Source organism: Plasmodium gonderi (assembly GCF_002157705.1).
Source record: "Plasmodium gonderi DNA, contig: Chr11, whole genome shotgun sequence".
Classification (NCBI taxonomy): domain Eukaryota; phylum Apicomplexa; class Aconoidasida; order Haemosporida; family Plasmodiidae; genus Plasmodium; species Plasmodium gonderi.
The window spans coordinates 2,080,509-2,107,713 of record NW_021628936.1 but is presented as its reverse complement, the minus strand read 5'-3'; the positions used below and the strand labels follow the sequence as shown (position 1 = coordinate 2,107,713).

General features: G+C 31.2%; 4 protein-coding genes across 4 annotated transcripts; 1 reads left to right on the top strand and 3 right to left on the bottom strand.

Moving 5' to 3' along the window:
* Positions 1-220: 220 nt before the first annotated feature.
* PGO_114410 (dihydroorotate dehydrogenase, mitochondrial precursor) lies at positions 221-1,897 on the bottom strand (the record flags this gene model as incomplete). Its single annotated transcript, XM_028688775.1, has 1 exon — positions 221-1,897. The coding sequence occupies one exon, from the start codon at positions 1,895-1,897 to the stop codon at positions 221-223; it is 1,677 nt and encodes a 558-aa protein (XP_028544576.1).
* A 2,666-nt stretch (positions 1,898-4,563) lies between these two features.
* On the bottom strand, positions 4,564-7,971 carry PGO_114400 (trophozoite exported protein 1; the record flags this gene model as incomplete). Its single annotated transcript, XM_028688774.1, has 1 exon — positions 4,564-7,971. The coding sequence occupies one exon, from the start codon at positions 7,969-7,971 to the stop codon at positions 4,564-4,566; it is 3,408 nt and encodes a 1,135-aa protein (XP_028544575.1).
* A 4,398-nt stretch (positions 7,972-12,369) lies between these two features.
* On the top strand, positions 12,370-13,695 carry PGO_114390 (cation/H+ antiporter; the record flags this gene model as incomplete). The annotated part of the gene is made up of 1 exon (XM_028688773.1): positions 12,370-13,695. The coding sequence occupies one exon, from the start codon at positions 12,370-12,372 to the stop codon at positions 13,693-13,695; it is 1,326 nt and encodes a 441-aa protein (XP_028544574.1).
* Positions 13,696-14,859: 1,164 nt separating this feature from the next.
* PGO_114380 (ARID/BRIGHT DNA binding domain containing protein) lies at positions 14,860-22,961 on the bottom strand (the record flags this gene model as incomplete). The annotated part of the gene is made up of 2 exons (XM_028688772.1): positions 14,860-15,009; positions 15,342-22,961. The coding sequence occupies 2 exons, from the start codon at positions 22,959-22,961 to the stop codon at positions 14,860-14,862; spliced, it is 7,770 nt and encodes a 2,589-aa protein (XP_028544573.1).
* Positions 22,962-27,205: the final 4,244 nt, after the last annotated feature.

The following is a 27,205-nucleotide window of genomic DNA, read 5'->3' as shown; positions in this document are numbered from 1 at the left end:
AAAAAATTGCCAAAGTGGCCGTTATCATCTGTAAAGCAATGTGAAGCCATGTGAAGCAATAATGGGAAAAGTTTCCCCTAAATGGATCCACATCTGAGGTGTGGGAAAAAATAATTTTCATGAGTACACGGTTAATAGAAATTTTTTTTTTTTTTTTTTTTTTTTTTTTTGAGTATACTAACTTCATATTTTTTTTCGAGAGAAATGCTCCAATTTGGAACTAGTAATTCTTCTTGAAACCCTTCCCAATGGCATCCTCCAAGTTGTAATATCCCCTCTGATACAACAGATGATCGAATTCGCGTTTAATCTTAACAGCTGTCTTCATCCCATTAAACACTAAACACGAGTAAAGCTGACACACAGATGCTCCAGCCTCTATTTTTTCCAACGCATCTGCCCCACTGAATATTCCCCCAGATGCAATAATTGGGATTTTTTTATTTGTATAATTATACATTTGTGAAATAAAGTTAGTAGACATATCTTTCAACTTTTGCCCACTTACACCTCCTTTTTTATTTTCAAAACTTTTTATGTTAAAATTTCGTGTCGTCGTGTTACAAATTATCATACCATCGATACCTGTTTTGACGAGCACTTGAGCGATTTTCTTTTTCTCCATTTCTTCCAAATCTGGAGCAAGTTTAACAAAAATAAGCGGTTTCTGTTTTGTCGTATTAAGCCAGATATCCTTTAAATTCTTATTCTGATTCTGACTCTGACTCCTACTATGACTCTGACTCGGATTCCCCTCCTTCTTATCTTTTGTGCTTTCCATGTGTCTTTCCAACTTTTCAATTTCTTCCTTTGTTTGAAGAATGATATTGTACAATTTTTCCGATTCTTGATTATCCCTCAATCCTGGGGTGTTAGGAGAACTGACGTTGATAGCTATGTAATCAGCATATCTAGCTATTTTCCCAATACAATATTTCAAATCATCCAAAATGTCTACAGAATCTTTGTTTTTTCCCAAACTCACACCAACAATATGCTTACTCAGGAGCTTATCCTTCTTCTGCTTATCTCTAAAGTTTATCAAATTGTTAGTAACTTCATCGCAACCCATGTTGTTAAATCCACAAGAATTTATTATACTTCTTGTTTCTACATCTCTAAAAATTCTTGGCTTCTCATTTCCCTTTTGGGGTCTAGGTGTAATGGTTCCTATTTCGATAAATGAAAAACCTAATTTCAATATGGCATCAATACATACACCATTTTTATCAAATCCTGCTGCCACCCCAAAAGGGTTTATGAAAGATATATTTTTTATTTTAGAACTTGAATATATACTATCTCTACTTGTGTCATATGGAAGCATGTTGTATTTTCCCAAAAAAAGAAAAATGTTGTGGCACGTTTCACCATCAACATATTTCAAAAATAATTTTAACATTATATCATACATAAAAAATTCTGGATCATACGATTCGAAATACATATATAAACTTAATAAACAAAAAAAAATAAAAAGTAAAACTTTTTTGTGTTTTCCTCTATCATTTATCATCTCTTCCTTCAATTTTTTCATTTCTTCTTCTATTAATTTTTTCTCATTTTTTATATTCATGTTACTTCCTCCGCTTTCTGAATACATTTCTCTTTTCTTTTCTCCCTTTTGACATTTAGATTCCTTTTCATAATCAGATCCATTTGTAATTGTACGCAACTGTGTCATAGTCTTTGGAATCTCTTTTGAACTACTTCTACAATGTCTACCATCAGATCGTCCTACTAACACTTGATGGACAAAAGACCTATGCCAATTTACACTACGCCCCTTGTTCATAATGTTCATTAAACCACACAAAATGATAGTGTTCTTTCCTCCACAGAAATTTTCCCCAATTTGACATTTTATTATCTTATTAGCAAAATTGTTTCGCAGCATTTTCGTGAAGCCTTCAAGGAGGGAAAAAAAGCAGTTTTCTCAGAAACCTATGTTGTTATTTTATTTTATTTTTGCACGCAAAGAGGAGACAGTTCCATTGATCACGACTAACTTCGCCCACTCAACAATCGCAGCTAACTTCACCCACTCATTGGTCGAGACCAACTTCAACGATTCCTCAAGATGAAGTTGTTCCCTCCAAAAATATTGCAACAGTGTGAATTTTGTAGATGTACATATCAAACGTTAGATCAATCCCCTGGCAGAAATCATTTTCTCAAAGATACTCTATAACAGTGCCTCCTCTCTTATATGTCGTTTGCAATTATAACTATAGGAACATTTCTCTTTCTTTCTTTTCCTTCTAATGAAAAAAAAAAAAAAAAAAAAAAAAAAAATCAATATTTTTAGAGATCAATTTTAGTAATGTTCTACCCATATGGAAGAGAAACTAGGTGAAGGATGATGATAAGCGATAAAATATATACCCTAAGAGAATATATCAACTTGAATTTATAACCAGTAAAAATAAGAGCGGAGAAATATGCTTATAAATAAAATAAGCCAAAAAAAAAAAAAAAAAAAAAAAAAAAGTAGTTTTTTAATTGAAAAAAAAAATATAAAATTTTTTTCTCTCCAAAAATGTAGTTTTATTTGAAAAAAAAAAAAAAAAAAAAAAAAAGAGGCAAAAAATCATGTGTTGCAAAAGTTTTCTTTCATATTGGAAGTTTTCCCTAATTTAATGTTAGGAATTTGTTTCTAGTATAAAAATTAGAAAAAACATTGTCGATGGAGCCTACATTTGTACAACAGAACCAGTGCACACCTCTCAGCCCTAACTTTGTACAAACCGTTATGGAAATTCTATATTTATATAAAAATATCCCACCCCATATAACCAATAACATGACCTTTGGCTACTGCATAAATGGCAAACATTGGTCTAATGTTTCGAAAAACAAGAACTCTCATGAAGTCAACAGAATTTTTTTCCTCAACAGTTTTTAACGTTTCAGGACAATTTGTTCTGCTCTTTTTTTGAATCGTTTATAACTTTCGTTTCTTTATTATCTTCTGTAACTTTAGTATCCTTTTGAATCCCTTTTTGTCTTCTGCCTTTTTTTTTTTTTTTTTTTTTGTACCTATTTCCAACCTTTCTCTTTTTTTTCTTTTTTTGCAATTTTGCACTAGGACTCATTCACACAGAAAATGTACATAAACAAACCTCGATATAACTGAGGCCACAAAAATGTGGTTAGGACAAACAAATGAACCAAAAAAATTAGCAAAAGAATTTGCACATCATAGGAATAATTTGCTACATAATCCACACGCCTCAATTACGTTTTTACATGGTGACGGGAAATTTTCTTTAAACACAGAAGAAAAAGATGATTCAGTTTTGTATCAAAATTTTGCTTTACTTTGAATTGCTACAAACTGGTACAAACTGGTACAAACTGGTACAAACTGCTGCAAGCTGCTTTCCCTTTTTTAAATAAAACTAGCCAAGTGTGTGTAGGCATGGAAAAATGTTTTGCTTTCCATGTAGACACACCAGTAATACACTTGCCCTGTCACAATTGATTAGTGTCCTCGATTCATCAAATAAGGTTAGACGTCCCATATATGTATGTGTGCCCACAATCAATTATAGACTTATACACAACCCAGAATAAGCAAATGCGAAATGTTCACCCCCGAAAAAAAACACCCATGCATGGCTTCTTATTCTATTAATGTTCTATAAAATGTGAGTATACAACAAAAGGTTATAACAGTTGAAACAAATGATATTCGCTGTTTGGTTCGTATATAAAAATGGGATCTCATTGATAAAAAAAAAAAAAAAAAAAAAAAAAAGGAAAAAGTTAAATGTAAAGCTTGGTGGATTTAAAAAGTCGAGTAACAAAAAATATGCACGCGCAAAATTTTTACTCAACATTCACCCTTTGTATAATTGTTCGTCTAATTATGAAATATAACGGGGACATAAAAATAGGAATAAAATAAATTTATATATACTTAAAAAAAAAAAAAAAAGTGCAAATTTTATTATAAATTTTAAATTTGGGTCAACAAAATTTGCATATTTGCATATTTACATATTTGCATATTTGCATATTTACATATTTACATATTTACATATTTGCATATTTGCATATTTGCATATTTGCATATTTACATATTTGCATATTTGCATATTTGCATATTTGCATATTTGCATATTTGCATATTTGCATATTTGCATATTTGCATATTTGCATATTTGCATATTTGCATATTTGCATATTTGCATATTTGCATATTTACATATTTACATATTTGCATATGTACATGCACATAGAGACCTCTCCATTTTCCACCCTATGGTTTTCACCCATATTCACATGAAAATTAACCCCAAAAAATGTTGGAAAACACTGTATTGGTATCTTTTGCCCTTCCCCTATTCTGGTTTTCCTTCCAAGGAATATGCTTTATCATAACAATATATTCCTCCGTTCTATTCCATAAAAATACACTTTGTATAACACCATATATCTACACTTATGTACATCTGTGTAAGCTCAAAAAAAGCATTAAAAAAAAAAAAAAAAAAGGGTAAAATTCCTACTTTCCCAGGCACCTCCCCCTCCCTTTTTTCCAGATGCATCATCTCAGTTTTAATCTAAAAATATTTTCTGGAGATCCTTCTTATCGAAGGGTATTTTACATTGCGGACATTTTCTATTCCTCGTCTTCAAATTACTAAAAATGCAATTTTCACAATATATATGACCACACTTTACAATAATGTAATTCCTAAAGTTTTCCATGCACACACTACAAATTAATCTTCTTCTTAGTTCATTATTTTCCTCAATTAACAAATGGTTATCCTCCTCGTCATTATTTTCATCCTTCTTCTCTTCTTTCGTTTTGGAAGAAACATTTTTAGATTCTTTTTTCCCTTGACTTGAAATAATGGTTTTCTCTAAATGTTGATTTTCTCGATACAACAAGTTACATTTGTCTATCAATTTCTTGTTAGAACCATATACCTCGTGTAAAATTTGTGCAATTTCATTTTTCTTTTGAAATATAGATTCATATTTTTCTTTCAATTTGATGAATATACTCATCTGTTCTTCTCTTGCGCTATCAGATATAACTGCACTTTTTCTTGCATAATAAAATAAAGTTAAATATAAATTCACAAAATTTTCATACTTTTCATATATTCGACTTATGGATGAAATTTTCTCTTCATAACTAAGTTCAAGTTGTTTTAAATTTTCTTCTACATATGCTTTATTTATCATATTATTGTACTTTTCCAATGATTCTAATTCCTTATTCTTTATTTGAATAATCATTTCATCTACTTGTTCTTGTTTCTTCTCAAACTCCTTTGTTATTTCTTCTATTTCTTCACTCATATCATCGTAGTTTTTCTTCAAATTTTCCAATTCTTTCTCTACATTTTTTTTTTTCTCCAAAGCATGTTTCAGCTGTTTGTTTTCTGTCAGAAGTTCCTTGTATGAATCCATGGTTGGGCCATTCTCTGCGCCATGCTTCAATCCTGAACCTGTTGTATGTCTTCCTTTTCCAGATTCTAATACGGGTTCACACTTACCATTTGGGAGCTTTCTTCCCTCCTCTTCATGTACCACGTGCGATCCTACTTCAGTTATATCACTAACTTGTCCTTCAATTTCCATAGATTGAATTTTATTCATCAAATTATTCTCCGATAGCTTTAATTTCTCAACAAGTGCTTTCATTCTTGAAATTTCCTTTTCCTTCTGATCTAATTGCATCGTTTGATTCTTTTCAATTCCTTTCAAAATGTTAATTTCATATTCCATTATATTTATTTTCCCCTGCATTTTTTCCTTATCCATTTTGCATGTCATAATATCAATTTGTAAATTTTTTATCTTGTTAATTAAACAATTTTTATCATTCATAGTTTCGTTAAGTAGATTTTCATATTCTTCATCTCGTAAATTTTCCATTTTCATAATTTCTTTTTTTAAAAGAGAGATTTCATTTTCTCTTTCTTTTAATTCTTTGTAAATCTGAGTCGATTCATCTATTAGTTGCTTAAACGGTTCACTTTTTAGAATTTTCTCTTTTGTTATAATTTTTTCAAAATTCATTACATATGTCAAGGATTCCTGGGAGTTTTTTTTCTCATTACTACTGCTACTGTTATAGCTGCTGTTCATCATTTCCTCATTTTCACTACCTCTTCTTCTCCATTCCCCTGAAATGTTTTTCTCGTTTTTGATAATTGAAGAACAGTTCTCGCTTCTCTTTTGGTCCTTCGAAATAACATCTCCAACATTGTTATTCTGAAATCCACAATTCGTGCATGTAATTTTATTCACCTCATTTTGTAACAATTCATCTGTTTTCACAATTTCATTCAACGTATTTTTGTTCATTGTATCGGGTTCATCATCATCATCATCTTTGTTCAAAATATTCTTACATATGTTTTCATTATTTAATTTAAAAAGAAGAGAGGCGATCTTTTTTTCAGTTCGATCTAATTCAATTTTTAACTCATCAAATTTATTTTGCACATCGTTCTTTTTCTTTTTTTCCATAATGTATTTTTCATAATATATATTTTTTTCATAATTTATTTTTCTTATATATTCAATGTTGTGATTTACTACAACAGTTTTCATTTCCATTAATTTGTTTATGAAACTGATGGTTCTTTTTATATTCCCCAGAAAGGTCATTTGCAGTTTCTGCTCGAATATGTTTCTCTTATCGAAAACCGGATCATCTAATCCTTCTCTGTATTCACTTCTTTCTTTCTTCACTTTGGCATTCGTGGAGAACCCATGTGGTTGCAGGTTTGTCACTCGGCCTTCCCTCTGATGTGACGTCTCATTTGTGGCCTCATTTGCTGCCACATCTGCTTCACGCAAAGTTGAGAGGCACCCCGAGGGATCCCCTCCATTTTGTGACATCTCTCCCTTGAGAGGAAGATTTGCAGGAACTGTTACTTCATCTCTTGTAGGAGAGAAAAAATTAGACACAGTTCCAATTTCAGACCCCAAATTGATTTTCTCATGAGAACTCAAATGAATTCTTTTTTCATCCTCCACACCATTCTCAGCCGTCTTTTCATGGCCTACCATTTTCCTAAATTTATTGTCTTCTTGTTTTATTTTTATCACATTCGACAATAATAACTCATTCCCTTGTTTCTTATTTCGTTCTTTCTTTTCGTTTTCACTGAGTATAATATTCTTGATCTTTTTTCCTTTATGGTGCTCTATTTTTTCAGTTACATAATGAATTCTCCCTTCTCCTTTCTTCGAGCTCCTTTCACAATTCTCAGCTTGTCCATTATCACAGTCGTAATCATTACGGTTATTATTGTAATAGGTATGCTTTTCATCTTGATTATAATCCTTTCTTTCTTTTTTTACCAACTTTTTACCATTTGAAAAATCTCCCTCCTCCATTCTGTTCTTTTTTTCCCTTCCATTAACCTTTATGTTTTTTCCTCCACAAATATCATCCTCAAACATGGATCTGAAAAAATCGGCCTCCTCCTCTTCGTCATTTTCCTGATTATGTTTATTTACGTACTTTAAAAAAAGTTTTTGAAATATTTCAATGTCATAGTAAGGGGACATGGGTTCATTATTCCCTATTTCACAATTCCAATTACATTGAGATGAATTATTTTCTTCTTTTCCATCATGTGATTTATTACTAACAGAATCATCTCTTCCTCCTTCTGCATCGTGTGGATTATCAATCAATGCAGCTTTTTCAGAGTTATTCCGGAAATGTTCTAACTTTTTATAATCACCTATTAAGGTTAATAAATCTTTATTAAATATATTCCATACTATGTTAATATTGGTCAAAAGACATTCATAAAAATTCAAGTCAGCTTTAACATCAACAATATGTTTGTTTTTTTCTTGTATTTCCTTCCTATATAAATTTAATGAATTTTTTAAATTATGTATATTTTCAATCAGTAAATCTGTCTTTTCTAAGGGTAATGACACACACTCGCTTTTTTCATACTTGCTTCTTTTCCTATTATTCATTTTTTTTTTAAAAATGTTCATGAAATTTTAACAAGACGGATGGTGCTCCTGCTAGTAGCACTAGCAGTAGCAGAAATGTGTACGAGAGGAGTGGGAGCGATTGATGTGTGGGAGGTTAAATATATATACGTCCCGCGAACACTCTTGATTTATTTTATTCTATTCCTTTTGAGTAGGACTATATGTTGTTTTGTTGTCATAAATGCAACTATCGAGGAATGACATTCCTGCATGAACGTGTAGGTGCAACGTAGATGTGCATATATGTGTGCACGTGTATATTTACACTTGTGCATTTGCATTTGGGTATTTACACTTGTACATTTACATTTGCGTATTTGCATTTACGTACCAATATTTATGTATGCATCTCGCAGAGTCAGAAAGAGGAGAAAATGTTGCAAATTTTCTTCCCATCCTTTCACTCTTCTAACATGCAGCAAATCAAGATCAATGAGTGGTGCAAGTCATCAGAGAAGACGTCATGCGAATATGCAAAAAACATTTATAGAAAAGCGTTATGTTATTACAAATAAATGTATACATCTACAAAACCTTTATAACATTCACATGGACTAACACATATATAAATATATATATGCATACGCGTAATTCCTAGCATGCGTGACATGTGAATATTCCTGAGTAATCATATACATTTCCATGCTTCTGCATAAATTCGTTTAAAGATATATGTCCCCTCCTTTGAGCCGGATGTTATGGTTTTAAAAAAAAAAAAAAAAAAAAAAAAAAACACGTCATACCAAATTTGACAAATGGGACTTGAAATTTTTAGAGCAAACTATACATACATACATGCATGTATATCCAAAGTTTAATTACAAAAATAAAATACAACTAAAAAGAAAAGTCAGCAAATCGACGTACTGTACATGAATGCTTTTCACAAGAAATGGTTAAATTTTCTCATCTCTTCCTTTTTTTAAAAAGCAAGATAATTCTCAACTTTTTTGTGTGGGAACCAAAAAAGAGAAAAATAAAATCAAATAAAATCAAATAAAATCAAATAAAATAAAGTAAAAATAAAGTAAAAAAAAAAAAAATAAAAAGTAAAATAAAAAATGAACAGCAAAAGTAAAAATAAAAATTAAGCAAATTATTTTGCCTCATATCAACATTCACAATGTTGTCGCACTGGCAACATGAAAAAATCACAACTTTTCTTCCATGGTAAGATAGGGAAAAAAAAAAAAAAAAAACAAAAAAAAAACAGCTTCCCTATATTTCTATTGAAGCCTTTTTTTTTTTTTTTTTTTCTTTTTAAATAGGTTATTTATTATACATACGGATGAACATGAGGGTATAAAAATATATTTACACCAATTTTGGAGAATAATATCTTATTTTTTAAAGTGGGAGGAAAACGAATGATCATATTTACACAGAAGATATTTAGAGAAAGCCCTCTTTGAACATTTTTCAACAAAATTGAACGGAATAACACTCTACTTGTGATATATCCACTTATGTTTACGTCCACGAGCTTGTTCACAGACCTTAAAAGCTCCCAACATGATTCACGAATATACAATTGAAAAAAAAAAAAAAAATACATAAATTTTAATTAAATTGTTTTTGCTTGCAATTTTTCCAGCAAAATTTCCAACAAAATTACCATCAAATTCTCATATGTACTGACACATTACCAGTGATACGCATCTACCAATAGGTACGACATTCTCACGTCCGCACGTTCTTACCTTTTTCATGTTCCTTAACAACAACTCCCATGTATATCCCCTCTCCTTACGTGCGTATTTGTGAAAAATCCACTTTTCATTTTTGTTTGTTTATATATGTAGGAAAAAATTTTAAATACTATAAACTCATTATGAAAGTACAACAAATCTGTCAATAATCCGATTGAGTTCTTTTTTAGAAAAGTTTATTTTGAAACCTCTCCTCTCCGCACCCAGTAGAATTTCTTCAGTCGAATTTGAGTTTATCTTCACTACGTATTAGAGTTGATACAAATATATGAAAAAATGCTTTTTTTTTTTTTTTTTTTTTTTCTTTCTTTTCTTCCCTCTATTCTCTTGAGTTGTCTTTTTTTTTCACCATTCCAGTTTAACAGGCTGAACAGTTCATATTGTCATCTTCGAATTTAACAAAAGATATGAAATAAAAAACTTCGCTCCTTCGAATAACACGATGATTTTTCAAATAGGGTTCATCATGGGCCACGGTCAATTTTGTAGAATTATATATCTACACATCTTTCATCTACATATTAAAGATGGCTTTCCAACGGTTTCTTTTAAAAAAAATGCTACTTAAAATTTCAACAGAATATGTACCATTAGCATCTCCTTGTCATATCTAGAACTCGTGTTAATCAGAGACCTCTCGTGCACTACCCTTTGTAAAGTCTTCTCTAATTTCAATCACCCGCTTAATCTTCCACCTAATCATTCACTAAATTCATACATTTTACAAAAATAAAAAACATACCTAAAATTATATACACATATATTTCAAAAAAAAAAAAAAAAAAAAAAAAAAACAGCCCTTCATCTCGCACAAATCAAAGCATTCTTATATTTTTAAAATGGAATTTCCACACAATGCAAGTTAACTTAGATTCCAGTCTCATCAGACACTCCTGTATAGTCACCTTTCTTTGCTATCATTTTTTACATTCGATGGATTATTCTGCATGTTTCTTCTTTTTTTTTTTTTTAACCTACGTAAATGGATAGCAGTGTACCCACCCAATATACCCATATATGGAAATCATTTCATTTTGAAAATTTTAAATTAGCTCCAAATGTAACATAACATGATGTGAAACAGTATGACCTTACAAGACCTTGAGAAAAATAAATAAAATAACATAAAATAAAAGAACGTCTCCAAACTCTATGCCTATCTTAGTAATCCAACCCACACTGCCAAATGTACACATACTCAACCCTATAAGCAAAACATTCTTAATTTCCTCTCCACAGGATGAAATGGCACATAATGGGTGCTACAACACCTGAAAATGGAATAAGTCAAAGAACACTTTCTGCTTAGTAGTTTATATAATGCACATTTTTCTCATTGCCAATGGGGTAAAAAACGTTCATATATGGATGTACATATATGCTTGTACTTATATGCTGGTATATATATATATATATATATATATATATACATGTACATACATGAATTTACATATATATGTAAAACATGTGTACATTATGCATGTCCTGAAAAAAGGCGAATTCACTTTAGAATCACCTTTATAAAAAGAAAAAAAAAAAAAAAAAGATGACCTCTCATATGTATGCACCCATTGGGAAAAGAGAAAAGGGAAAGAATTCCTCATCTTGCAAAAGTACTCATGGCTGCATTGTACACATACGCATTGGGGAACTTTTAAAAAAAGACCTTTAACATTCCTCATTCACTCCACACATTCACCTAACAAGAAAAAAAAAAAAAAAAAAAAAAAAAAAAAGATAAAAATAAAATAAGTAGCAGAATGGTATGGAAAATTTTAAAAATACATATTTTACACAAGCTATTTTGCATGATCAACTTTGAAAGCTTAAGCACACATCTTAAAGATCTCCCCTAGGATAAATTTTGTAAATCATCTGTTTTTTTTTTTTTTTTTCTCTCTCTCTCTCTCACCAATTATCCACCGTTTTGTGCACATACAGTTAAAACAGGATAACCATTTTATTAGAGGCAAAAAAGAAAAAAAAAAAAAAGGGACAATTTTGTTTTTAGCACATTTTACATTTCCACCTACACTCACATGTAACACTTACACGAAAATATCCTTGCACATATATATGGGTAGGCGATGTGATAAATTTCCATATCTGCTATTCCATACTCTTGCTCAATTGTAATGAATATACGTTAATGTTTACATGCTTAAATTAACCAAGAAAATGGATATGTATAAACATATACATATACAACTGTGCACGCATTTATTTCGCACCCCTAACTTAACCACATGCTCTTTTTACAATCTACCTTGAGTACGTAACCTGTAATCTGCTAAAATGTAAAAATAACATGACTTTTACACTTTTTACAATTATCAAAATAATTTTTAATGAATCATCTTATTTTTCAGCCCTTTTTTCCCCCTCATTTTTGAAAACGAGAGCTGATTCCCCACCTCCATCCCCCATTCCTCTCTCATTTATTTTCTCATACCTAGAATTTTCTACCCATTCGTTACGTACACAAATTTTCGTATGAATTTCGAATTTAGCACATAATAACTAGTAGAGATAACTACACCAAGTCCCTATTGAAGCATGTCTGGTTAGCATACGACAAAATTTGAAGCATCGCCAACCACAGAAAAGACACGGTTCCTTATTATCCCTATTCATTACACTTCATCAGTCCACATAATCAAGATTCAAGATGGTTATGGGTAGGGTCCGTGCGACATCGTACGTAAGACGTACGATATCACAGCCACTGAATAAAAATGTGGCACAAATAAAAAACACTCAAAACACAAGAGGCTTAAAAGATACTAATTTGATAAGAAACAAGAATCTACATTTACAATTACTATGTAATAACAAAACCCCCAATGGTATATGTGATGATGATATGGAGCAGAATTTGGGATTCAGAGAAATTGGGGGATATTATTCCCTTAAAAAAAGTGACCTAACAGGAATATATAATATGATGAAAAATAAATTAAATATATTTTTAATATTTGTACCTATAGGGATAATAAGTTATCTAATAGGTTGTAAGGATATATATATATTTTTTTTTAACTTTATGGCATTAATACCCTTATCAGCACTAATGGGTCATGTAACTGAAGATTTAGCTTTGCACACAGGAGAAATAATAGGTGGTTTATTAAATGCTACGTTTGGAAATTTAATGGAAATGATTTTTTCAATTCAAGCTTTAAATGCTGGTTTAATAAATGTCGTTCAAGGAACATTATTAGGAAGTATTTTATCAAATTTGCTGCTAGTACTAGGTATGTCTTTTTTTGCTGGTGGGTTATATCACCACATACAAAAATTCAATGAAAAAGGAGCCACATGTAGCACATCTCTATTGCTTCTATCAAGTCTAGCCATAACAATACCAACTGTTTCATCAGTTACAACTAATAATAATGTTGAAGTACTTTTAAAAGTATCCAGAATAACAGCAGTTTTAATTTTTTTAACATATTGTCTATTTCTACTATTCCAATTATACACACACATATCGCTATTTCAAGATAAAGAAATGACTGAAGAAATTCCACAACTCTCTGTCATAGCAGGATCCATTTTCTTAATAATCATCACAGTTCTTGTAAGTATTCATTCAGAATATCTTATTAATACCATCGAAGCAGTTGTAAAATATTATAACATTTCAGAAAATTTTATTGGAGTTATTCTTTTACCCGTAGTTGGTAATGCCACAGAACATTTAACAGCAGTTACTGTTGCTATAAAAAATAAAGTAGACCTAACAATGGGAGTAGCTGTTGGTTCATCTGCACAAATTGCACTTTTTGTTGTCCCAGTTACTGTACTTTTTGGATGGATTTTAAATAAACCTATGACTCTTGCCTTTTCTCCATTGTCAAGTGTTATTTTAGTAATGTCTGTTATTGTTACTATGGCAATTGTTCAAGATGGGGAGAGCAATTGGTTGGAAGGAGTTTTGCTCATCACTGCTTATCTTATAGTTGGTGTTGTTTTTTGGTTTGATACATCGTAGAAGCTTTTGCATGTATAAAAAAAAGAACAGGGATATGGATAAAGAAAAATAAACATGCACACTTTAGATACCTATCTCTTCATCACTGTAAAGAGAGAATTAAAAAAAAAAAAATATATATATATAAATACCTCTTTTAATTGGCACATTCGGTGTCCATTTTTTGCTTTCTTCTCATTTTTTTTTTTTTTTTTTGTTAATTAACATGTTGTTCTACAGTAGACCATGTTCCACAACACACCACATTTGACAAACCCCTATATCCCTTTTCTTAAAATTTAACCTCTGCCCCAAAATAAATATTTATGAATTCCGTTTCTTAATTTTTCCTGCTTTACACATATGCAACTCTGCATGCTCATACATTTTTTTTTTTTTTTTTTTTTTTTTATTTCACTTTATTTTATAAGTACCTTTGGTCTAACCACATAATATGCAAATTGAAAAATTATATGTCTACATCGCCTTGTTATTTTAGGGAATTTTTACAATGGGGCTTTACGCATGATTTTGTAAACCTTTGTATCAACTTAATTTGCAATTTGCACAAATATGAGTATGGGTAAAGAATTTTCATGGCAGGGGAAACCCACTGTTCAATATTTAATTTCCTTCCTCTCCCTCAAGTCATAGTCACCCAACATCAATTTGTTAAAAAAAAAAAAAAAAATTGTACACACACAAGATACAAAAGATACGTACTAAATTTTGCATTGTATTGAAATGTGGTAGACATGCACTTAGCATAAGCTTAGGGATTAAAATAAATGGGTAAGCTAAGAGTTGGATAAATGGGTGAATAACTGTTTGAACAAATACGCAGATAGCTGCATAAACAAATACACGGATAGCTGCATAGCAAATACTAGGGTAATGGCATGGACAAATATGTGAACAACAGCATGAACAAACACACAAGCTAATACGGAAAAGGGAAGTTATCCCTCGTTCTGCTTCTTTAACAAATGCACAGAAAAAGAAAAAAAAAAAAAAAAAAAGCTGGGCTTCCTTTTTAAACACATATATCCACATACACACACACAAAAAAAAAAAAAAAAAAAAAAAAAAGGAAAAAACAAATTGTATGTATATATATATATATATATACATACCTAATGAAAGATCAGCGATCAAAGTGCAACCCTCTTATCACGTCACTTTATTTCACTTTACCCTTTCAATTTTCACCAATTTTGAATCAAAGCACGAATTGCATTTTTTCACACTTCTCCTCTCTCTCATGAAACTTCTGAAATAGTACTCTTTTAATATTACCCATAGGGATCTACTGATGTCCGTCTGAATAAATGCCATCTGAAAAAAAAAGAATAGGGAGGTTAAGAAATGATGTGAAGTGTTTGGTTAACAAATGGGTAATGCATGGGGGTAGGGTGCCACTTTTCAGTTAAAAAATAGGTTAACCAAAAGTGGATATTCACAAAATTTTCAACGTGCTATACATGAGCATTATTAATTTCCACATACACACACACACAGACACAAAAATTAAAAAAAAAAAAAATCAGTCATTGCACGTATATGCATATAACTCTGCTCGGGCGATAAAAATTGCATATAAAAGGGATATACACAAAGATATAGATATGCACAAGCATTACAAACACTGTGAATAGAATGTTAATTACCTGAGTTAGTACGGGGATATGAGGTGATAAACATTGCCACAGGATACGGTGAGATGATAAAAATAAAAAAATTTGCACTATGGAATGAGCATAAATGCTTAGTCTTTGTACCTCAATATTTTCAGACATTAAAAAGTCATAAGAAAAAGCAATTGTTGTACAATACTGATTGATAAACTGATTTCTTATGTTTTCACACATTTTCATATCCTTAGCACTGCTTGAAATAGGAAAATTGTCCAGAGCATATAAAAGTAAATTGTCATGTAAATAAAAGACTTTATTTTCAATATTGGAAAAACAAAAATTCTCTTTTTCTTTTTCCATTTCTTCACTATTCATCTTCCAATTCTTTAAAATTACTTGAACTCTTTTGCTATCTACCATCATTTCTTCTTTCTCATTTATATTTGCACAATTGAAAATGCTTTTAAAATAAATGGACTTTTTTAAAAATAGCAACATGGTTTTCATAAAAATTTTTTCCAGCAATTCTTTTCTTTCATCTGTTAGTTCTTCTACATTATTTCTTGTCTCCCCATTTGTGCCTTCATTTAGTTTTTCATCCTTGTCCTCATTCGGTTTTTCATCCTTGTCCTCATTCGGTTTTTCATCCTTGTCCTCATTCGGTTTTTCATCCTTGTCCTCATTCGGTTTTTCACCCTTGACCTCATTTGTTTTTTCATCCTTGTCCTCATTTGACGCTTCGTCTTCCCCCGATTTTGCTGCACAATTTTCTGAACTTTGAAGATCGCAAACTTTTCTTTTTTTGTAAATCTGATCAGCGCTGCTATGTTTATTGCCACTAGATAAATTATCATCGCTTCTGATGTTCCTGCTCAAGGAATCAGGAGTGTCACAAGATTTTGCATTAACAAAACCCGTAGCTAAAAAATCAGGATCGTATGTAACTAAGAGGTATAAAGCAGACAATGATGTTATAATAAGTGTGTGTGAAACAGGGATATCAAAGTATAAATATATATATAATGGAAAGGAACATAAACGAAGAAATGATAAGATATATGAGTGTAAAGGCATCATATTATTTTGAATCATCCGAATAATAAATTTCATCATGGTTTCAAGAAAAAGAAATCCGTTATAATTTAAAATACATAAAGGAACACTTAAATATGTGTATGCACATTTTACATTAATTGTTTCATTTAATATCCATGGAATAAATGACACGTGAAACATCTTCTTAGGTAAGAAATACAATATATATGTTAATATGTTTAATGATAAAATTGCCATGTTCAAGTGGCTATTAACGCGCTTATACACTTTTAACAAAATTTTTTTCGTAATTTCATGTAAATCGAGTATAATAAACTTTTTATGCTTCTCTTTTTCTTGACAATTAAATGGACCATAATATTTATACTTCCTTTTTAAATATTCATAATCGATTTTTTTATATATATTATATTTCTTGTTATTTTTTCGAAAAATTTTTAAAAATAATTTCTTTATTTTTTCCCTGTATTCCACCCCGCTCAATTCGTTCTTTTTTCCATTCTTGTAATTTTTTTCAACATAGCATTTCTTCTCTTCAAAATTACTAATCCCCTTTTTTTTCTCTTCTCGTAGCAGAGTACTATTTTGGTTTTCATTTCTCACCTCTTCAGGTGCAATGGGTAAGTTGTTACCATCTAATGCATTCTCCTTTTGTGACAATTGCTTATAGCAATAATCTTTTGCAATGCCTTCCATGTTTGGGGTATTAACTAAAAGGTTAGGAGAATGGTTTATTTTTTTCTCCCATGTACATTCAGCTTCATTTTGAAGTGTGTTATAAATTTTTCCATCAGTAACTTCCCTCCCTTCACTAATGTTATGCTTAAGTTTTTTGTTTCTCCCTCCTATAACTGGTAAACCGTCTGATTTGACAAATAATCTGTTCTTCTTATCAAAATGAGCTGTAATTTTTAAACGTTTTGTACTTTGTAATAAATGTGATGGAAAAAATATATACTTCAGAGATATACTTCTACCCAATTCGTTATTTAATATATCAACACATATGAACATGTTCATGTAAATATTTTGTATTGCTTTCTCATGAAAAATAATATTTTCAAAATTTTTCAAAAAAATTAATTCGAATATACTAATAAATTTACTTAAATCAAAATAATGTAATAATTTGTTCTGCTTTATTTTTTTCTCTTTAAATATTTTTTTCATTTCTTCATATATCTCTTTTTTCATATTTCTATAAATTTCTTTAATTTCTTGTTTGTTACGATGGCCACATGATTTATCCGTATTTTTACAAAAATGTCTAGCCTTACTATCCTCCTCATTTCTACGAACATATCCCTCAGCTTCTAAGTTTTTAACATAATTTGCTGTCTTATTTTCATCTTGAAGCTTATCTACATTATCCTCTTCCTTCGTGTATACAGATGTGTTGTTAACTCTTTCGATTCCAGTATGTTCTTCTTTCTTATTTATTTTATTGCTGCTTCTCATATCATTCTTCTCACCCTCTTCATTCGAAGTGTAAAACGCATTTGGTCTTTCCTTGTTAGCGTTAAGCATATTGCTTGGTTGCACATTGGGGAATCCTTGCCCGCATGGATTGTTCATGTAGGGGCTGTTCATGTAGGGGCTGTTCATGTAGGGGCTGTTCATGTAGGGGCTGTTCATGTAAGGACTATTCATGTGGGGACTATTCATGTAAGGACTATTCATGTGGGGACTATTCATGTAAGGACTATTCATGTGGGGACTATTCATGTAAGGGCTGTTCATGTAGAGGTTGCTCATATTGGAGTTATTCATATTGGAGCTATTCATGTAAGGATTGCCAATATACGGACTGTTCATATATACACTGTCCACACAAGTGCTGCTCATATAAGCGCTTCCAATCTGAGGAGTGGTACATATATGGAGCATGTTAACATTTCCACTGTTGGTCCTGTCGAAGTGAACTCCATCATCTGAACCTACATCTATCTGACCAGTCAACAATGGACTCACATGGCTAGTCGTATTAAATGCGTTGTTGATTAAAAAGGGATCATTTAAATCATGCGTCATTTCCATCACACGTGTGGGATCATACCCCCCCCCGTAATGGTTGTTACTCATCTGAAGGCATGCAATTCCTTCACTCATATTTTTGTTATACCCATAGTTATTAAGTGCGGTGTTATGCATACCATTATGCATGGTATTCTGCACAGCGTTATACTTTTTTTCTCCTGACTCACTGTAATTTTCTGCATTGCATTTATTACTTAAAAGGTGATCATTCGTACTATTTCCATTTACTCTTATGCAGGATGCGTTGAAATCTTTAATTTTATTTGCACACTCTTCATACACCCCATGGTTTGCACCTTCAAAGTTCTTCTTTTGTGTGTCCACTTCATCATTCTTGATATTTGCAAGCTCATCATTATTACTCAATCCGGAACCATCGTTCCTTGCATTGAATCCTGCGTCAAATGAACATTCCTTTTTCCCTTTTACTGATCCTCCTGTGTCCACTGTGGGTGCATCGTCGTTCTTGTTCAAGTCCGCGTCCTCCTTTTGATTTTCTATTCCATTTTTGCTTTCATTTTTTATCCTATTTTCATCCAGATGACAACTCCTCCAATCACCGGCCTCCATTTTTATCGCTTCTCGCTCCTTCGAAACATCTTTACGACCACTATTGATCTCTCCACTCAGGTGTTCATCACATTTATTCTCTTCCTCCTTTAACCCATCACAATCTGTTCTTCTTTCATTTACGTTTATTATTCCTCCCGCTCTTGTGGCATCCTCTTCAGTACAGTTCCTCTTTGCAGCATTCCCTTCATACAGATCATTATCACGTAAATTGACATTATTCAAGCAAATAGATTCACTATTGTGGTTCTCCTGACAACTTGTTACATCTATGCAGTTCTTTTGCGTTTCGTTCGTGCTTTGATTTGGGAAATTACTACTGCATGCGTTAACATCCTCTGGGTAAGGTTTCTCAAGAGTAAAATTCATTCTGTTCATGTTTTCAAAATTTACATTATCACTAGTCTGATGAACAACATCTGTGTTGATTCCATTGGTTAAACATGGGGTTATATCTCCTAACTTGTGAAAATACTCATTCTCTGGAATAACACAGTTTTCTGTGCGCACAGATCCCCCATCATGATTGGGAAATACTTCACTACTAGGAAAAAGCGAGTTACCACTGCTCGTGTTCAAAAGGTTGCTGTTAAACACGTCACAAACCTTAGTCTCTTCAGTTATGCAGTTTGTGTCTTCACCTACGCGATTGGCCTCTTCACCTACGCGATTGGTCTCTTCACCTACGCGATTGGCCTCTTCACCTACGCGATTGGTCTCTTCACCTACGCGATTGGCCTCTTCACCTACGCGATTGGCCTCTTCACCTACGCGATTGGTCTCTTCACCTACGCGATTGGCCTCTTCACCTATGCAGTGTGCCTCTTCCCTCAATTGTGTAATCAAAGTGTTCTGCACTCTTTCGTCCGTTCGATAGTTGGTCATCACTTCTGCCTCGTCTCCTTCCTTTTGTGAAGATTTATTTTCGTCATTTGGCATCTTAGCGTATGTTCTGGTCATGGCCCTGCTTAGTCTACTTTCTCTTTTGTTCACACTTTTATGACTGCACATGCTGCACACAGAGGTCGAACCTGATGAGCTATCTGACAAATATTCACTCTCAAAAGTTCTATTTGATGTAGGACCTCCTCCTTCTATACCTCCACAGAAATCTTCTACATAATCCTTACCTTTGGTTTCATAAAAATCATATTCATGTATATTTATCTGTTCATTTCCTTGGTTAATTCGTCTTCCTACTCCTACTCCTCCTCCTCTTCTACCCAATTCGTTCATTTTTATTTCCTCAGTTAAATCATCACAGGAATAATTCCCACCAAGTACTGTTTTTTCCTTGTCCATATTTTCTTTATTTTTCATATTAGCCCATGTATGACATGTACCTATACTGTTCATATTTTCATAATTTTTTTCCCCTTTTTCCCTTCTCGTTTCTGCACCTTTATCTTTCCTTGTTTCTGTCTCGTCCTTAACAGACTCATTTTTCCTACTACAAAAGTACAAACTATATTTACGAGATTGAAATATGTTGTTCATGATATACAAAATCAGAAACACAAATTCTTGACTACTTTTTTTTATGAGCGATTTTTTCTTCTCCTTTTTATCTATGTAAAAATTATTGGAATGTTTAATTCCTCTACTTGCACTTTTACCCATGATTATATTTTCTATATCTGAGCTGTTCACGCTGCTTGGGTAGTTGGAGTTAGAAGAAATCGATTCTTCCCATTCTTGATCCTCATTCGATGTGCTCGTTACATTTCCTAAATTTTTTTCATCTGATTCATTCTTTTCACCAGACATGATTTCTTCATCATGTGTACAGATCTCCCCATCCTTACCAAGTCTCTTGATTTTCCTGCTCTTATGCCTGCAATACCCACTATAAGACAAATACAAACGTATGATTTCATGCACGTTTATATTTTCATTTAACAGTGCACCCATAATAACGCTAGTACCACTTTGGAAACATCTCTCCTCGGATTTTCCTTCACTATAATTAAATTCTTTTCCTCTGAATCCGCAACAAACGGTACACCCAGTTTTGAGGTACTCACCAATAGATCCGACAAGGTTGTCATCTTTATTCTCTATGACATTCATTTTATCAATTCCATTTACTTCTTCATCTAATAAGTAATCAGGAAATGCTTTCATCATTATATCTATTGCCCTCTCTTTCATACTCAACTTTGAGTAAAAAATAATAAGCATTTCATCTAAAATTTGTAGAAGCATACATATAGTCATATTAATTTGTTTTCGAGATATCAGCATATCATTCATCACAGATATCGAGTATAATATGTTCAGGCAAAATATGAAATCAGCTATTTTTTCTTTTCTTGTGTTCAATCCCATTAGTAGTCTGTATATGTCAATGCATTTTCTAATATTCATATTATTGTCACATCTTCCTTGCAAGGAATATCCTTCTCCATCTGGGGGGTAGCTTACTGGGTTGCCATAATACCCAACTGACCCAAACGGGTTCATGAATCCATTAAAACCTACCATCTGATCCCCGTCCGAATCTCTTTCGAAAGAGTTCCACTTAACGTTTCCTTCGTGCATAGAGTAGGAATTACCACCAAAATGACCACCAAAAGTTGATCTATAATCGCTTCGACAATTTGTCCTAAATGGGACTATCATGCTTAAGCAATTATAACCTTCTAATGAATTATCAAAAGCCCGTGGTGTCTCAGTAAAACCAACATTCGCATAATTAAAAAAATTATTGCTCATATTAACATTTCTGATAATTCCATTGCATGCACCTGTATTTTCTAGATTAATCACATGGTTCTTACGCAAGTAATTTTCCTCATTTATTGGACTGTGATCCATCCAACTGTTTTGATCAAGGGTTCTAAAGCTGCCATAGGGGAAATTGTCGTTGTGGTAATATCCTCCATCAGTAGCATTATTATTGTGAAAATGGTTTAAATGTTGATTTGGGTAATTTCCATGATTAGGATAATTTCCATGATTTGGGTAATTTCCATGATTAGGATAATTTCCATGATTAGGATAATTTCCATGATTTGGGTAATTTCCATGATTAGGATAATTTCCATGATTTGGATAATTTCCATGATTTGGGTAATTTCCATGATTTGGATAATTTCCATAATTTGTCACGTTCGCATAATTTGACATATTCAGATCTGTGGCACGCGTTTCATCCATTCCCATTTGCGTGACGTCTCGACCCATCTTAAGATTCCGTTTCCTATTGATTCCCTTCTTGTTTGCACTCCTTCCTTTGCCCATATCTACTTTGTTACTGTTCATATTCATTCGTGACTCGAACACACTATCTCCATTATACCAGTTAACAGTAGAGACACCATTATTTTCCCAGTAATATACATTTCCCTTATTAAATATGCTATCCTTAACAGCGTCTGGGTTGTTATGAAATCGTAGATAATTAGACATAACATTATTACTAGCAGTAGCATTAAATAAGTTTAATGTTTTGCTAGAACCTTTAACATAGGGAAATAAGTTATTTACATTATAGATAACATTTGGGGGAGAAATATCTGTTGTGACATTGTTAAAATTAGTTATATGTCCAACACGACGTAAATTGTTAACATTGGTTTCTACCTTTTCCTTTTTTTTATTAGTTTTATTAATCGATATTTTCTTTTTATATTTCATTTCTACATTATTCGAATTTTTTGCATTTCTACACTTTTTCGTTATAATTTTCCCCTTTTTTATGTTTTCATGTATCCTTTCAAATTCTCTAAGATAAGTCAAATAATATTCCTTAATACATTTCGTATCTTCTATTAGTTTTATATTCTTTTCTTTATTTATAAGCCCAAATTCTTTCGCTATTTTTATCCATTTTGCATTTCTGCTAACACATGAATACCCACCATGACTTAGTACACTTAAATACAAATCATACAATTCAATATCCAGACCCTCGATTAAACGTGGGATCTGACTAATATCGCTTTCATAATATTCCTCATACTTTTTGTAGAATTCGTCTCTCTCCATGGTTCTCAGCTGAATAACAAGTGGTGCCTAAGTTTGGGCCAAGTGTCAGTGCAGAAGAAATGGAATAACCACCGTTCATAACAAATGGAGAAGTATATCTTCCTTCTCTTCAAAAAAAAAAAGGAAATGAAAATTCTTGTATTTATTTGCTATTATTTGGTGCAGTTTCTAAAAACTATTATAATATATTGTTATTATTGCTATTATTACTGTTGTTATTACTGCTATTATTATTGCTATTATTACTGTTATTATTATTGCTATTATTACTGCTATTATTATTGCTATTATTACTACTATTATTATTGTTGTTATTACTGCTATTATTATTGTTATTATTTTATTTTGCTTTATTTTTTCTCCCTCCCTTTCCTGCTTCGAAACTACCAGACGCGTACTCCTATTCGCTTGTGTAACACCAGGGTGGTGAGGGGAGAGGAGAAAATAATACAGAATATCTATCTTACACCATAAGGTGTAATAGCTGAAAATGTACTGTAAATTCTCTAATGTATTAATGATATGATACTCTTTTCAGAATTATTCCAATGTAGAGAAATAAAGGTCTAGGATGTATTAAAGAAATTTCGTATTTCCTTCTTCTATTATGTATAAAGAATGGGTACAGAGGAGGTGACAAAGGAAATTAAGAACAAAATCAGAAAGGTTACAAAAGGGTGTTCTGTTCTATCGGTTTTTTGCAGCGATTTTTTGAGGTAACTTTTCTACCGGTATTGTTAATGAAAATGCAAAATTGGGGTGAACACTGATTTTAACTCTATCACTCATTTGTTAATGACATGAAGGTTAATTCCTTTCACTCAAATTTTTAACAAAAGCCATAAAAATAAGAAAACTGGGCATGAGAAAAGTAAAAACAAGGCATGTCGATCAGGATGGGTAAAAAAAAAAAAAAAAGTAAGGAGATACTTGTGGGTGTGGGTGTGTGTGGGGTGCGATTGAGAGAAGGAGTTGTGTATACATAAATGTAGGATAGATATGCAATGAAACTACTACTCTGTTTTGTATCCCCCAATTAAACTATACGTGTATATGCCTTCGAGCATTGTGCATCAATTGTAGACTAATATGGTTTTCTGATAAAAAAAAAAAAAAAAAAAACCTTGGGATTCTGCATGTAATGGTTGATTGGTCGTGGAACCAGTAGCTTGTATACTTCATCTATTTACCAATAAAAAAAAAAAAAAAAAAAAACATACATTGTATCCATAACACTATATATAAGTACATATGCCCATATGCGTAAAGATATACACGTGACATATATATACATACATATATATACATACATATATATATATATATATTCGTGTTTTTCCTTAAGCAATTTTCCCTCACAGGTGAAAATCAAAAAAAAAAGGGGGGAAACTAAAAATTTTGTAACTCTTTTCAGCATACGAAAAGAACACGCTATTTTATATATATATATATATATATATATATATATATATTTTTTTTTTTTTTTTTTTTTTTTTACATCTTTTTAATTGTTTTTTAAGTTTTTCTTGGCTTCTTCTTCTTCTTAACAATTTTTTTCTCTTGCCTTTTGTTAAAAAGTTTTCCCTAATTATCTCGACATAAACAGTTGAAAAATTCCTAAACAAAAAGGGAATTCTTTAAGAGAGAAAATGACATGCATAAAAAAAAGAAATAAAGAGAATTAGGAAAAATAAGGAACAAAAAAATAAGAACAAAAAAAAAGGAACGAAAAAATAAGGAACAAAAAAATAAGGAACGAAAAAATAAGGAATAAAAAAATAAGGAACGAAAAAATAGGGAATAAAAAAATAAGGAATGAAAAAATAAGGAAAGAAAAAATAAGGAAAGAAAAAATAAGGAAAGAAAAAATAAGGAATAAAAAATAGGGAAAGAAGAGATAAGAAAAGAAAAAATGACATAAGAAAAAAAATTGCAATTTGTTAGAAAATAGTGTGGCACACAAACAGCATAAAACAAAACCATGTTTAACGATTAAGAAATTTTATATATATATATATATATATATACAAATTCACTTCCTATTTGATTCCTTTGGAAAGTGTAAAGAAGGGAGAAAAAAAAAAAAAAAAAAAAAAAAAAAAAAAAAAAAGCACAACATTCACTATGTTTATAAGACAGACTAAATTAGATGAATATTATCTGAACCATGAAACTTTTTCTAGAGTCAGAATACAATATAAGTGCTCTTTACAAATAATATAGTTCCTTAGTATATAATTGCCAATTTTTGGTACTGTATAATAAGTTCATCTTTATGTGTATTGGGGTATATTTTTGGTTTGTCATATCTCTAACTTTTCCTATGAATTGTAATAAGCCATTTCTTTACATGGGATGTGCAAATGGGTAGAGGAAAATGTTTCTTTCAAGTGTTTATATAGCCACAAGTGTAAGTTCAATTATACAAAGTAACACTTTGGACAAACATTATTTTTTATGCACATACTTATAGGTATGTAGAAGGGTTGCGATGGCCGTAATGGCAGTGATAATGGGAGTAGGTAATAACAGAAGGTATTTATTTGGACTACATTGTGCAAACACTTGTAATGGAATATGCTGAAGAAGAAAAAAGAATTAGTGGTTAAAAAAAAAAAAAAAAAAAAAAAAGAATATCTTTTTTCCTTTTCTTTGAAATAAACCAAGTATTATTTTGTATTTAGAAAATGGAGTGTATATATATGAACACTTTTCATATATAGCTAGATTTACTTGTACATATATAGTCAATCCAGGTATATTATTTATGTTTCTCATTTTTCTTTTCTACATTGTTGTAAAACCTTTTTTATTTTATTTTTTTTATTTTTGTACTAGACTACAACTATAAGTAGGTGTTTTACACTACCCCCCCTCCCCTCCCCCCCTTTTAAGAGCCGTTGTGTATGTGTAGGGGTGTGGGAAATGGAAATTTCTTCTTATTCAAGTTAGAACATTTTAACAAATTCAATGTTTAGAAATCTTGCATGAAAACATGCATATTATAAAGGTAAATAAGTGCATACATTTGCAGCACACATAATGGGTAAATAGGATTAAAAAAAAATCCAAAATTCCTCGTAAAACCCAAATGATTCCATGTAAAATAGTCCTGTATGATGAAAGGACATGAGTAATTCCAGGTCACTTAGGTAAGCATCATCTTATTGGCACATATACTCAATGCACATGTGTAATGTATTGTTTATTTTATTTTATATTTTATTTTATATATTCTTTTTTTTTTTTATTTTATGTATTCTTTTTTTTTTTTTTATTTTATGTATTCTTTTTTTTTTTTTTTTTTTTTTTTTTTTTTTTTTTTTTTTTTTTTTTTTTTTTTTTTTTTTTTTTTTTTTTTTTTTTTTTTTTTGTTTTTTTTTTTTTTTTTTTTTTTTTTTTTTTTTTTTTTTTTTTTTTTTTTTTTTTTTTTTTTTTTTTTTTTTTTTTTTTTTTTTTTTTTTTTTTTTTTTTTTTTTTATTTTATGTATTTCTTTTTTTTTTTTTATTTTATTTTTTTTTTTTTCGGTTAAGTGGTTCTCCTTTCTGCTTCATTCTTATGCACTCATAAATATGAATCATTTTGTGAATCTGTTGGCTCCTGAAAAACTGTGTCCCGTGGGGGGTACTTCTCTTTAAACATCTGTGAAGATGTATGAAAAGTATGGGTAAGACTATGCATGCATATATGTACACCCGTACAATCTACATGTAAGCAGAGTCTCTGCTTTTTCATCCATTATTTCGATTCCCAACGGAGAGGTGGTACAAAACGTTTAAAAAATCGACAGCACTGCACTATGAGAAGGAAAATGCAAGGGAAGTGGTGAGAAGTTATTCACCTGCTGAAATCTTTCCCCATTTTAACTATTACCTGGGAGAGGCGAAAAAATCTTGGTTATGTATATCTTAACTACCCCCAAATGAATTTCGCCAAAAAGTTTGACCTTCCAACGTACTTTTCTCATTCTTTTTCACTTTTACTGGATTGGAATTGGATTATGTATATATATATATATATATATATATATATATATGTGCATGCATGTATGTATGTATATATGTATGCATTGTATTTTTCCTTTCTTTCTTCTTTTTTTTTTTCACTTCTCCATTTTTGCATTTCCCTCCTAATGCCCTTACAGATGGATAACTTGTAACCTGTGATGCTGCTCAGCCCCCTCATTTTTGATAATGCAAAAGGCTACTTTAAAAACCCACATGCAGAATCAGAACCCCAAGAA